Genomic DNA, 13811 nt, shown 5'->3' with positions numbered 1-13811 from the left:
GCGCTGCGTCCAGAACCTGGGCCTCTGTGAGCGGACCGTTTCCGCGGCCCGGGAAGGGCAGGACCTGCAGCCAAGGCTGCCGCCTGGTCGCGCAGCAGTCTCACCAGGAAGCCGATGTACTTCATGGCCAGACGGAGCACCTCGTTCTTGCTCAGCTTCCGGTCTGGAGGGTGAGTGGGCAGCAGCTTCCTGAGCTCCGCGAAAGCACCATTTACATTCTGCTGCCGCCACCGTTCGCGGCTGTTGGTGAACACGCGCCGCGCCACCTTCTGGGGCTGGTGCCCTGTGCACAGGAGGGCCAGAGTTGGGGCCAGGCTCAGGGGGAGGGGAGGATCCCCTCCTGTCCTCAATGGAGCACGCTTGTGGGGACCTAAACCCAGGCATTGGGCTGAACTTTCTGTATCCAAAGTATCCACGTTTGGCCATCAACCCCAAGGGCCCCCAGACAAGGACCATAAGGACCTAGGGCTGCAACACCCGTCACTCCTTGATGTCAGCAGCTCGTGGTCCTAACAGTTACTCCTGGTTTGTGATGTGGCTGGGGGACTTGTGGTCTATCTGATGATTATGGTTGTGTGTGATGGCTGCCTCATGGTTGTGGCTGTTGCATTCATGGGTGAGGTTGTGTGGCTGACTCTTATGTGGGTGTGTGGCTGTGTCCTGGGTGACTCTGGTCCCTGAGCTGTTTCATTTGGGGCTCCCAGGCCTGGCCTTGGCCTGCCGGTTTTGTTGTGACTCTTGCTTTGTTGGTGGCAATGTTTGAGTGTCAGTGGCTGTGGGACTGTGGTCTTGCTCTTGGTTGTGACCTGTGTGCGTGTCCCCTGTATATGTGTGTATGCACAGGCAAAATGTCCACACACACAGGCACGCAAGTGCACACACATACACACACACACTCACCCTCAGCCAGGTCTCGCTCACAATGGCTGGGTCTCCGCTTCAGCTGGCTGCTAGGGAAGATGCTGAAAGGTCCTGCCGGCCCAATGTAGACGCTGTAAGGGGTTGCGGGTCACACATGCCTTGTGGGCAAGACCCCCGCCCCCCATCTCCTGCAGCCCCCACTGACCTGTTGAGGAAGGGGTGAGGGTGGTAATGCAGAGCCAGGGCGGGCGGGGCAGTTCCCAGGGTGGAGAGTTGCAGCAAGGGTGGCCGAAGGGCACTCAGTTCCGTGGTGGGCATGGCTGCCCCTGGGGGCCTGGTGTGACCGAGGCTGATCACTGGCACACCCAGGGGCAGCCTGGTGGGGGAGATGCCTCTGTGGTCCAGCTCTTGTGAGGTCAGGAGCCCCGGTGAAGCAGGCTTAGGGGGCGGGGCAGGCGCTGGGCTGGGAGCAAGCACTACCTCGGCTTTCTCTGTCATGGTGGGACCCACCTCTGCCTGGGCCTGGGGTGGGCACATGGACCCAAAGATGGGCGCTCACCTGTGAGGGGAAGGCCACCAGGTGGGAGGCAGGCTGGTGCCATCTCCCCCACCTGCTTAGCATAACACAACCTTGAATGGAAGAGGAAGAAGGAGGGAAAGGGGCAGTGGAGGCTCTGTGGGCGGACAGGGGAGGATGGGTTCAGAAGCTGCCAGTATGTAGGAGGGGGCTTCTACCAGAGCAGGAGTCCAGCAGGTGCTGGGCGACACTGGGCCTGCCTCCCTGCTTCCAGAATGCCCTCTGACACTGGGATCCCCCAAACCCTGACATTGACCTATAGCTCTCAAATCTGGATTTCTGATCCTGAGACTCTTGTTTCTCTCTTTCTTTCTTTCCAGACAGGGTATTGTTATGTAGTTCGGGTTGACCTTGAACTCAGTATGTAGCCCAGGCTGGTCTCAAACCGTGGGGATGCCCCTGCCTCAGCTTCCTAAGTGCTAAAATGACAGGTGGGCACCACCATACCTGGCCGTTGTCCCTCATTAACTCCCTGCTGCCATGTGGCCTTGGAACTCCTCCAACACTGACTCTGACACCCTCTTCCCCTAAGCTGGTTTCTGATATTCTCTATAATCCCATATTCTTCCCATCGTCTTCACATTGCTGCTCCAGGGCCCCTCACGCATCCTGGAGATGTTCCCCTACCTCTCCCTGTGACCCCACTCCTTACTCTGTAACCCAAAGGTTGGCCCCAATGCACAGATACCTCCAAGTCCTGTCCAGCCATGCACCAACTGTGCTCTGGTTTGGGGGAACTTCACCCACCCTGCCTTAACACCCCCATTTGCTGGGCTCCAGGGTCAGGGGTGACCCACAAGACGTGGGACGCCCAGTCCCTCTGGCCTACCTTCCGAGGCTGGGGGAGATGGCCTGGACCCTCACATAGTGGGTCCCAGCTGATGGATGAATGAATGAATGACACAGAATGCAGGCAAGGAACGAGCTGGGGCCCTCTTACCCCAACGCTGTTCCCGCGGCCTGGTGAGCGGCTCTGTCCTTCAGGGTCTGCAGTCCAGGCTGGGACGAGGTCTGGTTGTCCAGTTCGGCCGCTGAGCTCCTGAGGCCCTGGTGGCTGTGCCGGCAGCGTGGATTCCCGAGAAAATGCGCGGCTCCGGCCTGCCCGCCCTCTCCCCGCCCCTGGCAGCCCGGGTTTCCTCCTTCACCTCGGTCGGCGTCCAGAGGATGCTGGGCCGCACAGATAAGGGCCTGGCCGCCTGGCCGCGCCTGATAAGGAGCCGAGCTGACCCCGGAGGAAACCAGCGGGCGCGGCCTAGCCGGGCCTCAGGCCTCCACCCCAAGGCCTCACCTTCCAACCCCCTTGCAACCTGCAGGAGGCACTCTGCTGTGTGCAGGAGGGTAACTGAGGAAAGGAAGCCTTGGCCTTCAGCGTCCTCTGTCCCCTGACTTTGAGTGCCCCCTGCCCGTGTCCTTGCAGCTGCAGGGGGAGGGGAGCCTTTCCGGTCGCGGAGGCCGCGTGACCCAGGAGCCCTCTCCTCCTCTCTGCACCCTGCCTGGTTCCTCTTTTTACACAGCCCCACCCACCTTCTACTCTACCCCCACTCGAGTGCAGGGCACCCGAGGGGGCAGAGTTCTGATAGCCTGGCATCAGATGGCCAATCAGGGCAGGTGCCCTGGGACACGCGCCACAAATTTTTAGGCCCAGGAGGGTGTTTGGGGGGGCGGGTAGGATTGATTTCCTAGGGCCTTTCCAATAGCTGCCGCCAAAGTCCCCACAATTCTGGCACCATGGGCCACAGAGCCTCAAGTTTTTATTCTTTTGGCTTTTTTTGGATTTGTTTTGGAACAGGGTCTCTTTATGTAGTCCAGGCTGGCCTCAAACTCTTGGAGATCCTCCTGCCTCAGCCTGGGCTGGGATTAGAGGTGGTTCATGCCAGGCCCAGCTACAAGCCCCAACTTGGTAGTGACCCTCACCAAGGCTTCCACAGCAGATATCCTGGAGTGAAAGGTGGTGTTGAAGATCCCACTGTGCGTGCAAAGTGAGGGGCTCCAGTTGTAGACTGTTCCTTATGCAGGTAGCAGCTGCAGCTGTCCCTCATGCCTAGTGTCCTGCATAGGGTTAGCCGAGCTTTATCCTGGGTGAACAATGTACTGGTTCACTGCATGGGTCTCTTGCTCCCCCATCAGCACCCACACTATTGCCACTCCTCTCCCAAAATGGGTGAAGTCCAAGACCCTCACCCCCAGCGACTTCAAGCCTACGAATTAACTCTGACGACCGTGCAACAGGAGTCTGAGAGGGGCTTCGCTTTACAAGGGTGAGGGGTGCACGTGCTGGGTTCTGACCAGACCTCCCTTGAGCGTTGCTAACCCTGCTCTAGGGAAGGGGGTGGTTTCCCCTCACTAGGGGTTCAGGCAGCAGCCCGCTGGGTCCCTGGCTGTGTGCTCGGCCCTTGGCCGCAGGGCAGGAAGCACCTGGTCTGGAACGGATGCACAGGGCGCCTGGTTCCGGCTGGGCTTCCGCCGCTGCGCCCTGAGAGAGCTGAGCCCAACAAACCAGGCAGTGGGCGGACATGTGGGGGGCCGGGTCGCTGGAGGGAGAGCGCGACAGAGGGGGAGGGGCAGGAGTCCCGCGTGCGAGTGCGCTACCCAGTGGCCACTTTGGGAACTGCGGGGAGTAGCTGGGTTGGCTTCAGGGCCTGTTGGGCAGAGGGACAGATTACCTTGTAGATGGCCGGGACCCACTTCCCCCAAGAGAGAGATCACCCCGGGCAGCCCTCCAGATGAGCAGATACACAGAGTTCTCCCGGGAGGTAATACAGGTAAGAACAGTTCTACAGCTGGAGCTGCGCAGACTGGCAGCCCACAGCCCCAACCAGAATGAGCAGCTCTCCTGGAGCGGTGGTGCAGGCAAGTTAGTAATCCCAGCACTCAGAAGGCTGACACAGCAGATGCCACGGAGATTCAGGGTAGGCTGGGCGAGATAGCAAGACCCCGTCTCACCCCTCCCCCAGACACAAAGGATGACAACTGGCCCCCGGTGACGTTTCTTTATTAGCTCAGCCTACACGTGGCCCAGAGATGGCCCCAGGCCTGGTGGGTTCTGGCTGGGGGGTCTCTGGACAGTCTGTGGGGGCAGCAGAGGCTCTGGGCGTGGGTTGGTCATGTGAGTAGCAGCACTGTTCTCCTCGGTCACAGTTGCCCTGGTGAGAGGATGGTGGTGTGTAGGAGGCCTACAGGAGCTCAGCAGCCCCAAGGTCGCTTCCAAGCACTTGCCCAGCCTGGCTGTCCAAGGCCTGCCCGCCCACTGGGAAGGGCCCCTGTGGACAGCGATGGGCTCGGAGGTGGAGCATTACCTCTTTGAACCTTTTGCAAGGAAACATCTTGAGGCGAGGAGCAGCCTGCTGGGCCAAGTCCTCAGCTAGCCCCTTCCGCTTGCTGTGGCGGAGCCTGCATCGCTCCTCAGCTTCACCTGTGTTTTTGCCCCTGTGCACAACACCAGCAAATGGGACCACATCTAGGCCTGACCAAGCTGTACCCCACAGCACTACTACTTACCCTGGCCGGGCACGGGGACGGGGACCCCAGTGGGCCTCTGGGTTGACCTGGAAGCGCTTGAGCCCTCGCTGGCGGGAGCTGGGGTTGGCATCTTCCCGGATGGTGAAGTTGGCCTGCAGCCTGGGAAGTGGGTGTGGGTTTGGGGGCAGCCACCACGAGGGCCCGCCACCTACTGTGTCGGGAGACAGTGTCTCACTGTGTAGCCCAGGCTGGCCTTGAACTTGTGGTGATCCTCTTGCCTCAGTCTCTTAGGTCCTGGGACTACAGGAGCGCACCACCACGCCCGGCCATGTCAGGATTTATTCTTTTTCAATTGTTTCTTGTGGTACTGGGCTCCAGTCATACTGAACTACATCCCCAGCCCCTTTTATTTTTCTATTTTGATACTGGGTCTTCCTAATTCACTAAGTTGCACAGGCTGGCCTTGAACCTTCGACCCTTCTGCCTCAGCTTGTGAGTACTGGGATTATAGAGTTGTGCCACCATGCTGGGCTTCTTTCACTCACTGACAACCATTTTTCTTTTATTATTGAGTCTATGTTGTTCTCCATGAAGGGTACAGATAGTAAACAAAGTGGACCTTGCCTTTGGTAAAGCTTGACTTTCTTGGCATATAAAAGAAACAAGCAAATCCCAGCACTCGGGAGGCTGAGGCAGAAAGATCACTGTGAGTTAGAGACCAGCCTGGGCTACATAGTGAGTTCCAGGTCAGTCTCAACTACATAGTGAGACCCTGTCTCAAAAAAAAAAAAAAAAAAAAAAAAAAAAAAAAAAAAAAAAAAAGTAACAAGCAACAAGGTAAATGTGCAGTGAGCAAAGGCTGGTGTGTAGCTCAGGTCAAGTGTTTTCCTAGCTGCACCCAAGGCTCTGGGCTCCATCCCCAGTGCCACATATACACAAAACCCCAGCTGACTGCATATTGTGTCAGGACTCCTGGGAGTTCCGGCATGGGGAGACTAGAGAGGGTGCAGTGCTTGACTGATCAAGGAAGGCAGGAGATAAGAACTGAAGGAGCCCAGGAGAGCATGTGCAAAGGCCCCAAGGTGTGACTGCCCAGTGTTTGAAGCAGTTGGGGAAGAGAACAGGTCATGGAGGTGAGCAGGGGATTGGGGCAGCCCGTACATGATCTGGCAGGCCCAGGCAGGACGCTGGTATTCATGAGGAAGGTGGGAGCCGTGGAAGGTTCTGAGCAAAGGGATATGTCGGGACTCATATTTGTGGGCGGGCCCCTGGCTGCTGTAGAGGACAGATGGGGGTGGTCAAAGGTGGCAGAAGGAAAGATCAGGGCGAGGACAGAAGGCAGGGAAGGTGGGCAAGGTTTGGACTGCATTTAGAAGACAGCTCAAGCCCTCGTAGGAAGCACCTGTAGTCTGCAAAGAGCAGAGCGCCTCCATGCCTGTGGCAGCCCTGCCCGTCCTTACCTGGGTTCCGCACTGAGGATGTGGAACGCTGGGCTGGTCTCGGATAGCCGCTCCCGCTTCACGGGACACTCCTTCTCCTGGGGACAGAAGGCCTTGGGGAAACCACTGCCTGCCCTGCCCGCCCTCCCACCACCCCTATGTAGCCGGCCAGCCCTGCACTCACCCAGCAGCGCATGATGTCCCAGAGAGCCTCAGTGGGCGCGTCTGTCTTCACCGCATTCCTACAGGCATGGGAAAGCGAGACTCGGAAGCCAGCATGGAGAAGGGCCGACCTGGGGACCAGGTGTGAAAGTGAAGTTTGACCCCAAGGTACAGCTGACTTGGGTGAGTCCTGGACCATGAACTTCTCACAATGCTGTACCAGTGATCACAAAGCAAACACCCACAGTGACCGGGGGTGTGGCTATATCAGACTCCGCCCACCAACCCAAGGCCAATCAGTGGTCAGAAACAAGCCATCTTCCACTGACCCAAGGTTAATCAGTCCTCAGATGCAGGCCTGCCTCTGGTCCTCACTTTGCTGGATTCCACCCACCAGCCTAAGGCAGTCGTGTTCAGCTGCAAGGTCTGCTTGTTTCCCCCCACTCACCGTAGCTGCAGGAGGCTGGGTGTGTTACAGTGGATGGTGCTGCTCAGCTGGTCCAGAGTATAGTAGAGGGGCACATCCAGAAGCTCCTGAGAAGAGACAGGATGTGCAAGGCTTGGCAGTGGAAGGGATAGGCAGAGACAGAGCCTCCTCCCTGTCCTGGCCCAGCCCCCACCTCAGTGATGACACTCAGGACTCCTTGGATCCGTTCTGAGGTGTGGAAGCGGCTGGGGTTGGCACTCACAGCCTGTAGAACGCGTCCCACGAAGTCAAGGTCATGGATGGGCTCTGCCCATATGGGGCCACCGAGCTGTGGACACACAACAGATGAGCAGACACCATGCAGGTCCTCTGGGACCCTAGTGCCTCTTTCCTCACCCTACCTGGTGTCGCTGCCCGCAGTGTTCACACTCAGGAGTCACAGGGGGACCGCAGGCTGCGGAGAACTTGACCCTACAGGGGCCAGGAGGAATTACAGGAGGCGAGTCGAGGACACCTTTCCACCTTCTTCCCAGAAGCCCTTGCTTACCGCCCACCGGAGGCCATGACCACTTTGCCGAGGCGCTGCAGGTGAAAGGCACCGCAGCCCACACACTGGAACACCAGAGCCTGCTTGCTGCGGGGAGACAGGCGGCTATGAGCTCTCAGGGAGGCCACCAACCCCACTCCACCTTCAGAGCCTCCCGGGGCAGGGCCTGGTCCACTCCTCTGGGCTGACCTGGCTGAGGCCTTGACACGGGCCTGGCCTGTGAAGACTCGCACAAAAACGCGCACGTAGAAGTCTGCACTGATGCTAAGCAGTGGCACCACGAAGCGCTGGTAGCAGTTGGCATGGAGGTCAAGACTGTGCAGGACAATCCTCAGGGCCTGCGGTAGGACACCTGTGTCAGTGTCAGTTCCACCTTCTGCTTAGGAGCTGTGCTAGGTGTCTCGTAGCACGGGCTCTACACCTCTCTCTTGAAGACCCACATTCTATTTCCTTTGGGTGTACTTCTTTAACTCTGCCTAATAAAACCCATGAGCTGGGGAATGGTGGCACATCCCTGTAATTTCCACATTGTGGCAGGCTGAGGCAGGAGGATCAGAAGTTTGAGCTCAGTCTGGACACTTAAGAGACTTAGCAAGACCTCGTCTCAAAAATAAAAAAGAGCTGGGGGGTGGAGCTTAGTGTAAAGGTCCTGGATTCCAAGCCCAGCCTCAAGTATCCTGAATGTGTGACCCTGGGCAAGCCAGTGTTAACCTCACTGTGCCTCAGTTTCCTCATCTGAAAAATCATGCCAGTATCTGCCTCTTTGTAGCCCCGGTGGAGGCGAAAATGACTGAGGAAAGCACAGACCTGGTAACCGAATCTGTTCCTATTGACTTCAGCCTTCACACAAAGTGGTCCAAAGGCCTAAAATCCAGTCCCAGGGGATCTCTATACAGCAGATCTGTCAGAGCCTTCTTGCCAAGGGCAAAGAAGGTGAAACATCCCAGACAGCCAATCACAGTGCGCTTAAAGAAGAATGCCAACAGCCTCACACAGCCCATCTCTGCTTTGAATCTCTACAGCAACCTAACAGGTGCATACCATTGCTGTATCCATTTTATAGATGCAAAACTGTGGCCCAAAAATTTGAAGTCAATTGCCTAGAGCCATCAGCAAAGCTAGGATTTGCACCTAAACCTACAAAAATCACCTTAAAAAAAAACTTTCCCCCCAGAGGAATGGTGGCACATGACTATAATCCTAGCATTTGGAAGGCATAGGTAGGAGGATCACTGTGAGTTCAAGACCAGCCTGAACTATACAATGAGACTCTGTCTCAAAAAATAAAAAACAAAAAACCCACTTTTTTCCTCTACATAATGGCTCCTGCCTATAATTCCAGCAACTAGGGAGACTAAGGCAGGAGAATTGCCAGCTTGGACTATACACAGAGAACTGGCTCCAAAACAAAAAAGAAACATTTAAGCCACATGCAGTAGCTTGGCTCTATTTCCAGCTACTTGGGAGGCTGCGACAATGATCACTTGGGCCCAGGAATTTGAGGGCAACTTGGGCAATTCAGAGAAACTTCCTGGCAAAATAAAAAGGGTTAAGAAGTGTAACTCAGTGGTAGAGTTGCTTAGCAAAACGTTTTTAAAAGGTAGGAGTAGTATGTGCCTATAGCCCCATTTACTCAAGAGGTTGAGGTAGGAGGACCAGAAGTTTAAGGATAGCCTTGGCAAATTAGTGAGATCCTGTCTCAAAAAATAAAAAAAGGGGCTAGGGAGCTCACTGGTAGAGGGTGGTCTTGGGGTTCAATTCCCAGCAGGCCAAAAAAAAAAAAAAAAATTTTTTTTTTAAATTGTTTGAAAAGTTGGGCCAGGTGTGATAGTGTATACCTGTAATCTCAGCACTTGGGAGGCTGAGACAGGAGGATCACCCCAAGTTTGAGGCCAACCTTGAGCTACACAGAAGAGTTCAAGGCCAGCCTGTCTCAAGGGAGACCCTGGCTCAAAAAGAAACAAATCGAAAAACTTGTTACAATATTAGAAAACAATGTAACCACTCATTCTTAAACTCTTTCCCCCAACCTAGGTTCCAGTAGTCTAGCTGCAGGAAGCCAGGGAGCTAGCTATGTCACCCTCCCTGGTCTGGAAGGGGCCCTCACCATCTCGTGGCAGGCTCGGCTCTTGAGGGCCATGGCCCCATACTTGCTGTAGCACGTCTCTCCACTGTTTCCTCCCAGCACAGCCATGTCAGTGCAGGTGACACAGAGCAGTCCTGTGGGGAGGGGCGGGCAGTGAGGTCCCTCCAGACACCCAGCCTGCCAGCCCTGCCTGCCCAGCCTTACCTCCTTCACTCACTGCCTGCACAGCAGCATCCAGGAAGGGGGCAGGGCTGCCGTAGGGGTCCAGGTCTATGACATCAAAGCGCTCAGACACCTTCTGGTGCTGGTACATCAGCATCCTGGGTGCAGGGCAAGCAGGTCTTCAGCATCCTACCCCTGGGACCTGGCTCTATCCCTACACATGTGAATTCCTACAGCACAGTGGCCTCGAACTCTGGGGCAAGTTTCCCAGGTTCAGGTCCTGACTTGGCCACTTGTTTTTGTGGGGATTTTTTGAGTCTCACCATGTAACCCAGAGGTTGTCCGTGAAATAGCAGTGATCTTGCTGCCTTAGCCTTCTAAGTACTGGGATTACAGGCATGTGCCACAGTGCTGACTCGGCCATTTGTTAACTTCATGATTTCACCCCTAGACAGGCCTCAGTCAGCCTAATGAGATACATGTGCTAATCAGGAGGCTAAGGCAGAAAAGTTTCCAAGTTTTTTTTTTTTTTTTTTTTTTTTGATACTGGGGATCAAATTTAGGACCTTGTACTTGTGAGACAGGTGTGGCGCCACTAAGCTAAATCCTTGGCCCTAAATCACCAAGTTTGAGGCCAGTCTGGGCAACTTAGTGAGATTGTCTCAAAAGAAAAAGAAAGAAAAAAAAAAGGACTGATGTTAGAGCTTAGCAGTAGAATGCTTTTTATCTAGCATGCATGAGGTTCAGTCCCTAGCACCAACAAAAACAAAACTTCATTCTACTCATCCAGAACCTGGACAATGATATAATAACACAGGACATACAGTTGCACCTTTCTATCCATAAGGAGGTGGGCCGTATGAGTTCGAGACTAACCTGAATTACATATCAAGACCTTGACTCAAAAAAAAAAAAAAAAAAAAAAAAAAAAAAAGAGGTGGGCTATAAGCTCTGCAGGTTGTAGTCTGCTGACTCTTGCAAAGACCACAAATTCTAAACATTACTGATCCACACCTGGCACTGAGGATGGTGCTTGGCACACAGGGTCTCTGGATATACACAGGCTTCACTAGAATGAATAAAAAGAGCACAGAAGTTATATCTGGGGCTGTGGGTGTGGCTCAGTAGTAACGTACTTACTTGCCTAGCATGTGTTGAGGCCTTCAGTTCCATCCCAAGTACCACAAGACTTTTTGTAATAAAGAATTAGTCTGGGACACAGCACTACATACCTGCAATCCTAGCACTCTGGGAAGGTGAGGCAAAAGGATCACAAGTTCAAGTTGCCTGAGCAACTTGTTGAAATAAAAAATTAAAACAACAAAAAAAGGGCTTGGCATATTCCTCAGTGCAAAGGCCCTAGGTTCAATCCCCAGTATTGCAAATAATTTTTTTTTGTTTGTTTGTTTGTTTGTTTTTTGAGACAGGGTTTCACTATGTAGTTCAGACTGCTCTGGAATTCAATGTATAGCCCAGGCTGGTCTTGAACTCGCAGTGATCCTCCTGCCTCAGCCTCCCGAGTGCTGGGATTACAGGCGTGTGCCACCACGCCTGGCTGCAAATAATTAATTTTAAAACAACAACAAAAAAGTCCAAAATGGAAATCAGAGTAGTACATTACATACCACATGACCTTGTTTTGGTGCTCAACCAGCCTCATGAAATTATATTATCTAGTGATGTTACAGCTGTCTTAGTTTGTTTGAGTACACTCTATCATGTTCCTATAACAAAACTGTGGATGGACATATTTCTCAGAATATGTCCCTGTCTTGACTGTCAGTGTTTGGACTACAAATTATCTATTATTTAAATACTGCTGTGACTCCTACAAAACTACTGTTCTTTTGACACACAAGGCAATCAGAGTTCCAAAAGGCTAAGCCAGTCTCCTAAGATCATATTTTGAGACACAGCCAGAATTTGACCCCAGGCAGCGTTACTCCAGAGTGCACCTTCTGTCACTAGGCATTGCTGCTCAGAACCTACCGGGCATCTGCCTGGCTGGGCTGGACCAGATGGGCCACATCATTGAGCTGCACATTACGTCGTATGAGATCCACGGCCCGTGCAGAGGCATCATTGGCAATCACTGATTGAAGCCCAGGCACCTCTCGGGCGAAGCGAATGGAACGAAGGCCAGAAGCTGCCAGGCCCTCCAGCACCAAAAGGCCTTCCTGTTGGAGTAAGCAAGGACCTCCATACCTCCACCCTCTTCTGAGCCCCAGAGTCCCACCACCAATGTCTTTTACCTCTCCTCGTTTCCCCCTCTGTCCCCTATCGCTCACTGGGTTCCAGGGCTGACACCTCCTTTGCTCAGGTCTTACCTTACAGATCTCCCCCACAACCGCTGTTCGAGGTTGGTCTCCAGGCAACCGGTTTTCACCCTCTTTTAGGTCAACCTTTTCCTTCTCTTCCTCTGACAAGTCCACAACCACCTTCTGGATGTCCTCCCCTGGCACCTTGACTGCAGCCACCAGAGACACAAGTCAGGAGATAGCAATGCCTCCTCCCCATGCCCCAATCTTCAGAATACTGAAGTTTCAAGAAAGACAGTCTTTCCCAGAAACTCAGGGCTAAGGTGGAAGGAGACCTATGAATCTGCTACGTGGCTGAAACCTGTCTGGATCTGGTGGGGGTGGGGTCAGGGGGTAGTGTTTGGTTGATTTTCCCTTTCCCAGAAGCCTGGGTCTCCACTCACTCTGGATTCCTTTGGCCCCAAGCTGAATTCGAGCAAACTCGGTGATCACAGCACACCTGCCAGGAGATGGTGGGTTAGCCCTGGTAACAAGGATGCTCCCTTGAAGCTCTCCACAGCACAGGAACCCTCCCACCCCCGCCCTTCCTCAAGGTTGTTGCCCCACCCTGACCCTTCCAGGTCACTTCCCAAGGTCTCAGCATTGTAAATTCTAAAGAGTAGCCCCACCCACATAGTTAAAATGTTAAATGCCAAATCTGCCTTCAGATTCACAGAATTCAGAACATCTGATGACCTTTGTAACTCCTTTTAGTTCTATCCATTAACTCACACAAAGAATAGGAATAGTTGTGAGGTGTAACTTGCAGAAAAAACAACCGCTGTCTAGAAAGAACTACAGGAACTAGCCCCATGAGGTCAAAGTCCATTATGATATTCCCAAGTAGAAAGAAGACAAGCCTGGATGATGAAGACCCCACTGTGTAAGTACTCTTCCAGCCCTCTGCCCCACTAAGCCTCCAAAAGTGGAGCTTTGAGGCTAAGCCCCTCCATTTTCCAAGTTGCCGGCTCCTGAATGAACTTAATTATTTCCTTTCAACTCTAGTGTCAATAAAAGGCAGCTGCAGGCAGCCTGGACTTATTTCGGTAACATCTTCAGTCTCAGTGACCCACTCCCCTCTGCCTGGCTGACCCCTGACCCTTCCTCACGTCAGGTCCCGATTGAACTCCTGCACTGGATTGTAGAAAACTTCGTTGGCGCAGGGGAAGACGATCGTGGCGGTCCCCTCGGTGACTATCGTCTCTTGGGCCGCAGGTGGACGCTCTTCTCCTTGGGACCCGGCGTCATTCCCCATCGCTCTTAGGTTCGGCGGCCCTTGGGGCTGCCCCTCCATAAACTGGGCTCTTGAGAGGCTGCGAGCGAAGCGGAGAGTGAGGTTTAGCCAAAGAACGATCTTCGCATGGGACATCCGCAGAGGCCTCTGCCGGTCAAGCCTAGTTCAAGGGGCCGAGGAGGGTAGAGAAAGAGGATCACATAACTGCATTTCGGAGCGGGATGGCCTACACATCTATAAAATAAGGACTAAGCAAGCCCCAGCGGCTTCAGGAAATCTATGCTCTCCGTTTTCGGTGGCACTGATCCGTGCGGCCCTGCGGAGCCGGAACCTCTCACGCGGGACCGCCACCTGTCCATATTCCTCCCGGAACCACCCAAACCCTGCTCACCTCTCCGCACAGAAAACCGATTTAGTCTCGGTGCACGTTTCACGGTTCAGAACCTGGGTGCCGCCATGTTGGCATGGATCACGTGACGAGATTTAGCCAACCAATGACTCGACTCACGGTGGGCGCAAGCACTCAAAACTCACCGCAAAAAAAAAAAAAAAAAAAAAAA

The 13811-nt window shown here is 54.0% G+C and overlaps 2 protein-coding genes across 8 annotated transcripts in view; both read right to left on the bottom strand.

The window, feature by feature from the left end:
• Positions 1 to 3208, bottom strand: part of Lyl1 (LYL1 basic helix-loop-helix family member) — a 4185-nt gene extending 977 nt beyond the window's left edge. Inside the window, exons 1-4 of the mRNA XM_033757340.1 lie at positions 2379 to 3208; positions 1067 to 1420; positions 901 to 992; positions 1 to 283 (exon numbers count right to left, since the gene is read on the bottom strand). Coding sequence (XP_033613231.1) covers positions 1 to 283; positions 901 to 992; positions 1067 to 1398 — 707 coding nt within the window. The 5' untranslated portion in view covers positions 1399 to 1420; positions 2379 to 3208. The remainder of the gene's footprint in view (positions 284 to 900; positions 993 to 1066; positions 1421 to 2378) is intronic.
• Positions 3209 to 4418: 1210 nt separating this feature from the next.
• On the bottom strand, positions 4419 to 13787 carry Trmt1 (tRNA methyltransferase 1). 7 transcript variants are annotated; one of them, XM_010613393.3, is made up of 17 exons: positions 13643 to 13784; positions 13127 to 13411; positions 12422 to 12477; positions 12048 to 12187; positions 11710 to 11897; positions 9763 to 9878; positions 9580 to 9692; positions 7662 to 7810; positions 7473 to 7559; positions 7327 to 7396; positions 7119 to 7253; positions 6947 to 7032; positions 6521 to 6629; positions 6358 to 6434; positions 4937 to 5056; positions 4735 to 4864; positions 4419 to 4581 (listed from the first exon to the last, which is right to left on the bottom strand). In XM_010613393.3, the coding sequence occupies exons 2-17, from the start codon at positions 13384 to 13386 to the stop codon at positions 4438 to 4440; spliced, it is 1980 nt and encodes a 659-aa protein (XP_010611695.1). In that variant the 5' UTR covers positions 13387 to 13411; positions 13643 to 13784; the 3' UTR covers positions 4419 to 4437. The 7 variants fall into 7 exon arrangements, with proteins under 7 accessions (XP_010611695.1, XP_010611698.1, XP_010611696.1 ...); XM_010613396.3 differs by having other exon boundaries at positions 12422 to 12501; positions 13643 to 13781; XM_010613394.3 differs by having other exon boundaries at positions 6521 to 6578; positions 12422 to 12501; positions 13643 to 13781.
• Between the last annotated feature and the right edge of the window lie 24 nt (positions 13788 to 13811).

The sequence above is a fragment of the Fukomys damarensis genome, unplaced genomic scaffold, assembly GCF_012274545.1.
Source record: "Fukomys damarensis isolate Sample0158 unplaced genomic scaffold, DMR_v1.0_HiC HiC_scaffold_30, whole genome shotgun sequence".
In the NCBI taxonomy this organism is placed as follows: Eukaryota; Metazoa; Chordata; class Mammalia; order Rodentia; family Bathyergidae; genus Fukomys; species Fukomys damarensis.
Note: the sequence above shows the minus strand (reverse complement) of the source record. Positions and strands in the feature narration are given on the sequence as shown.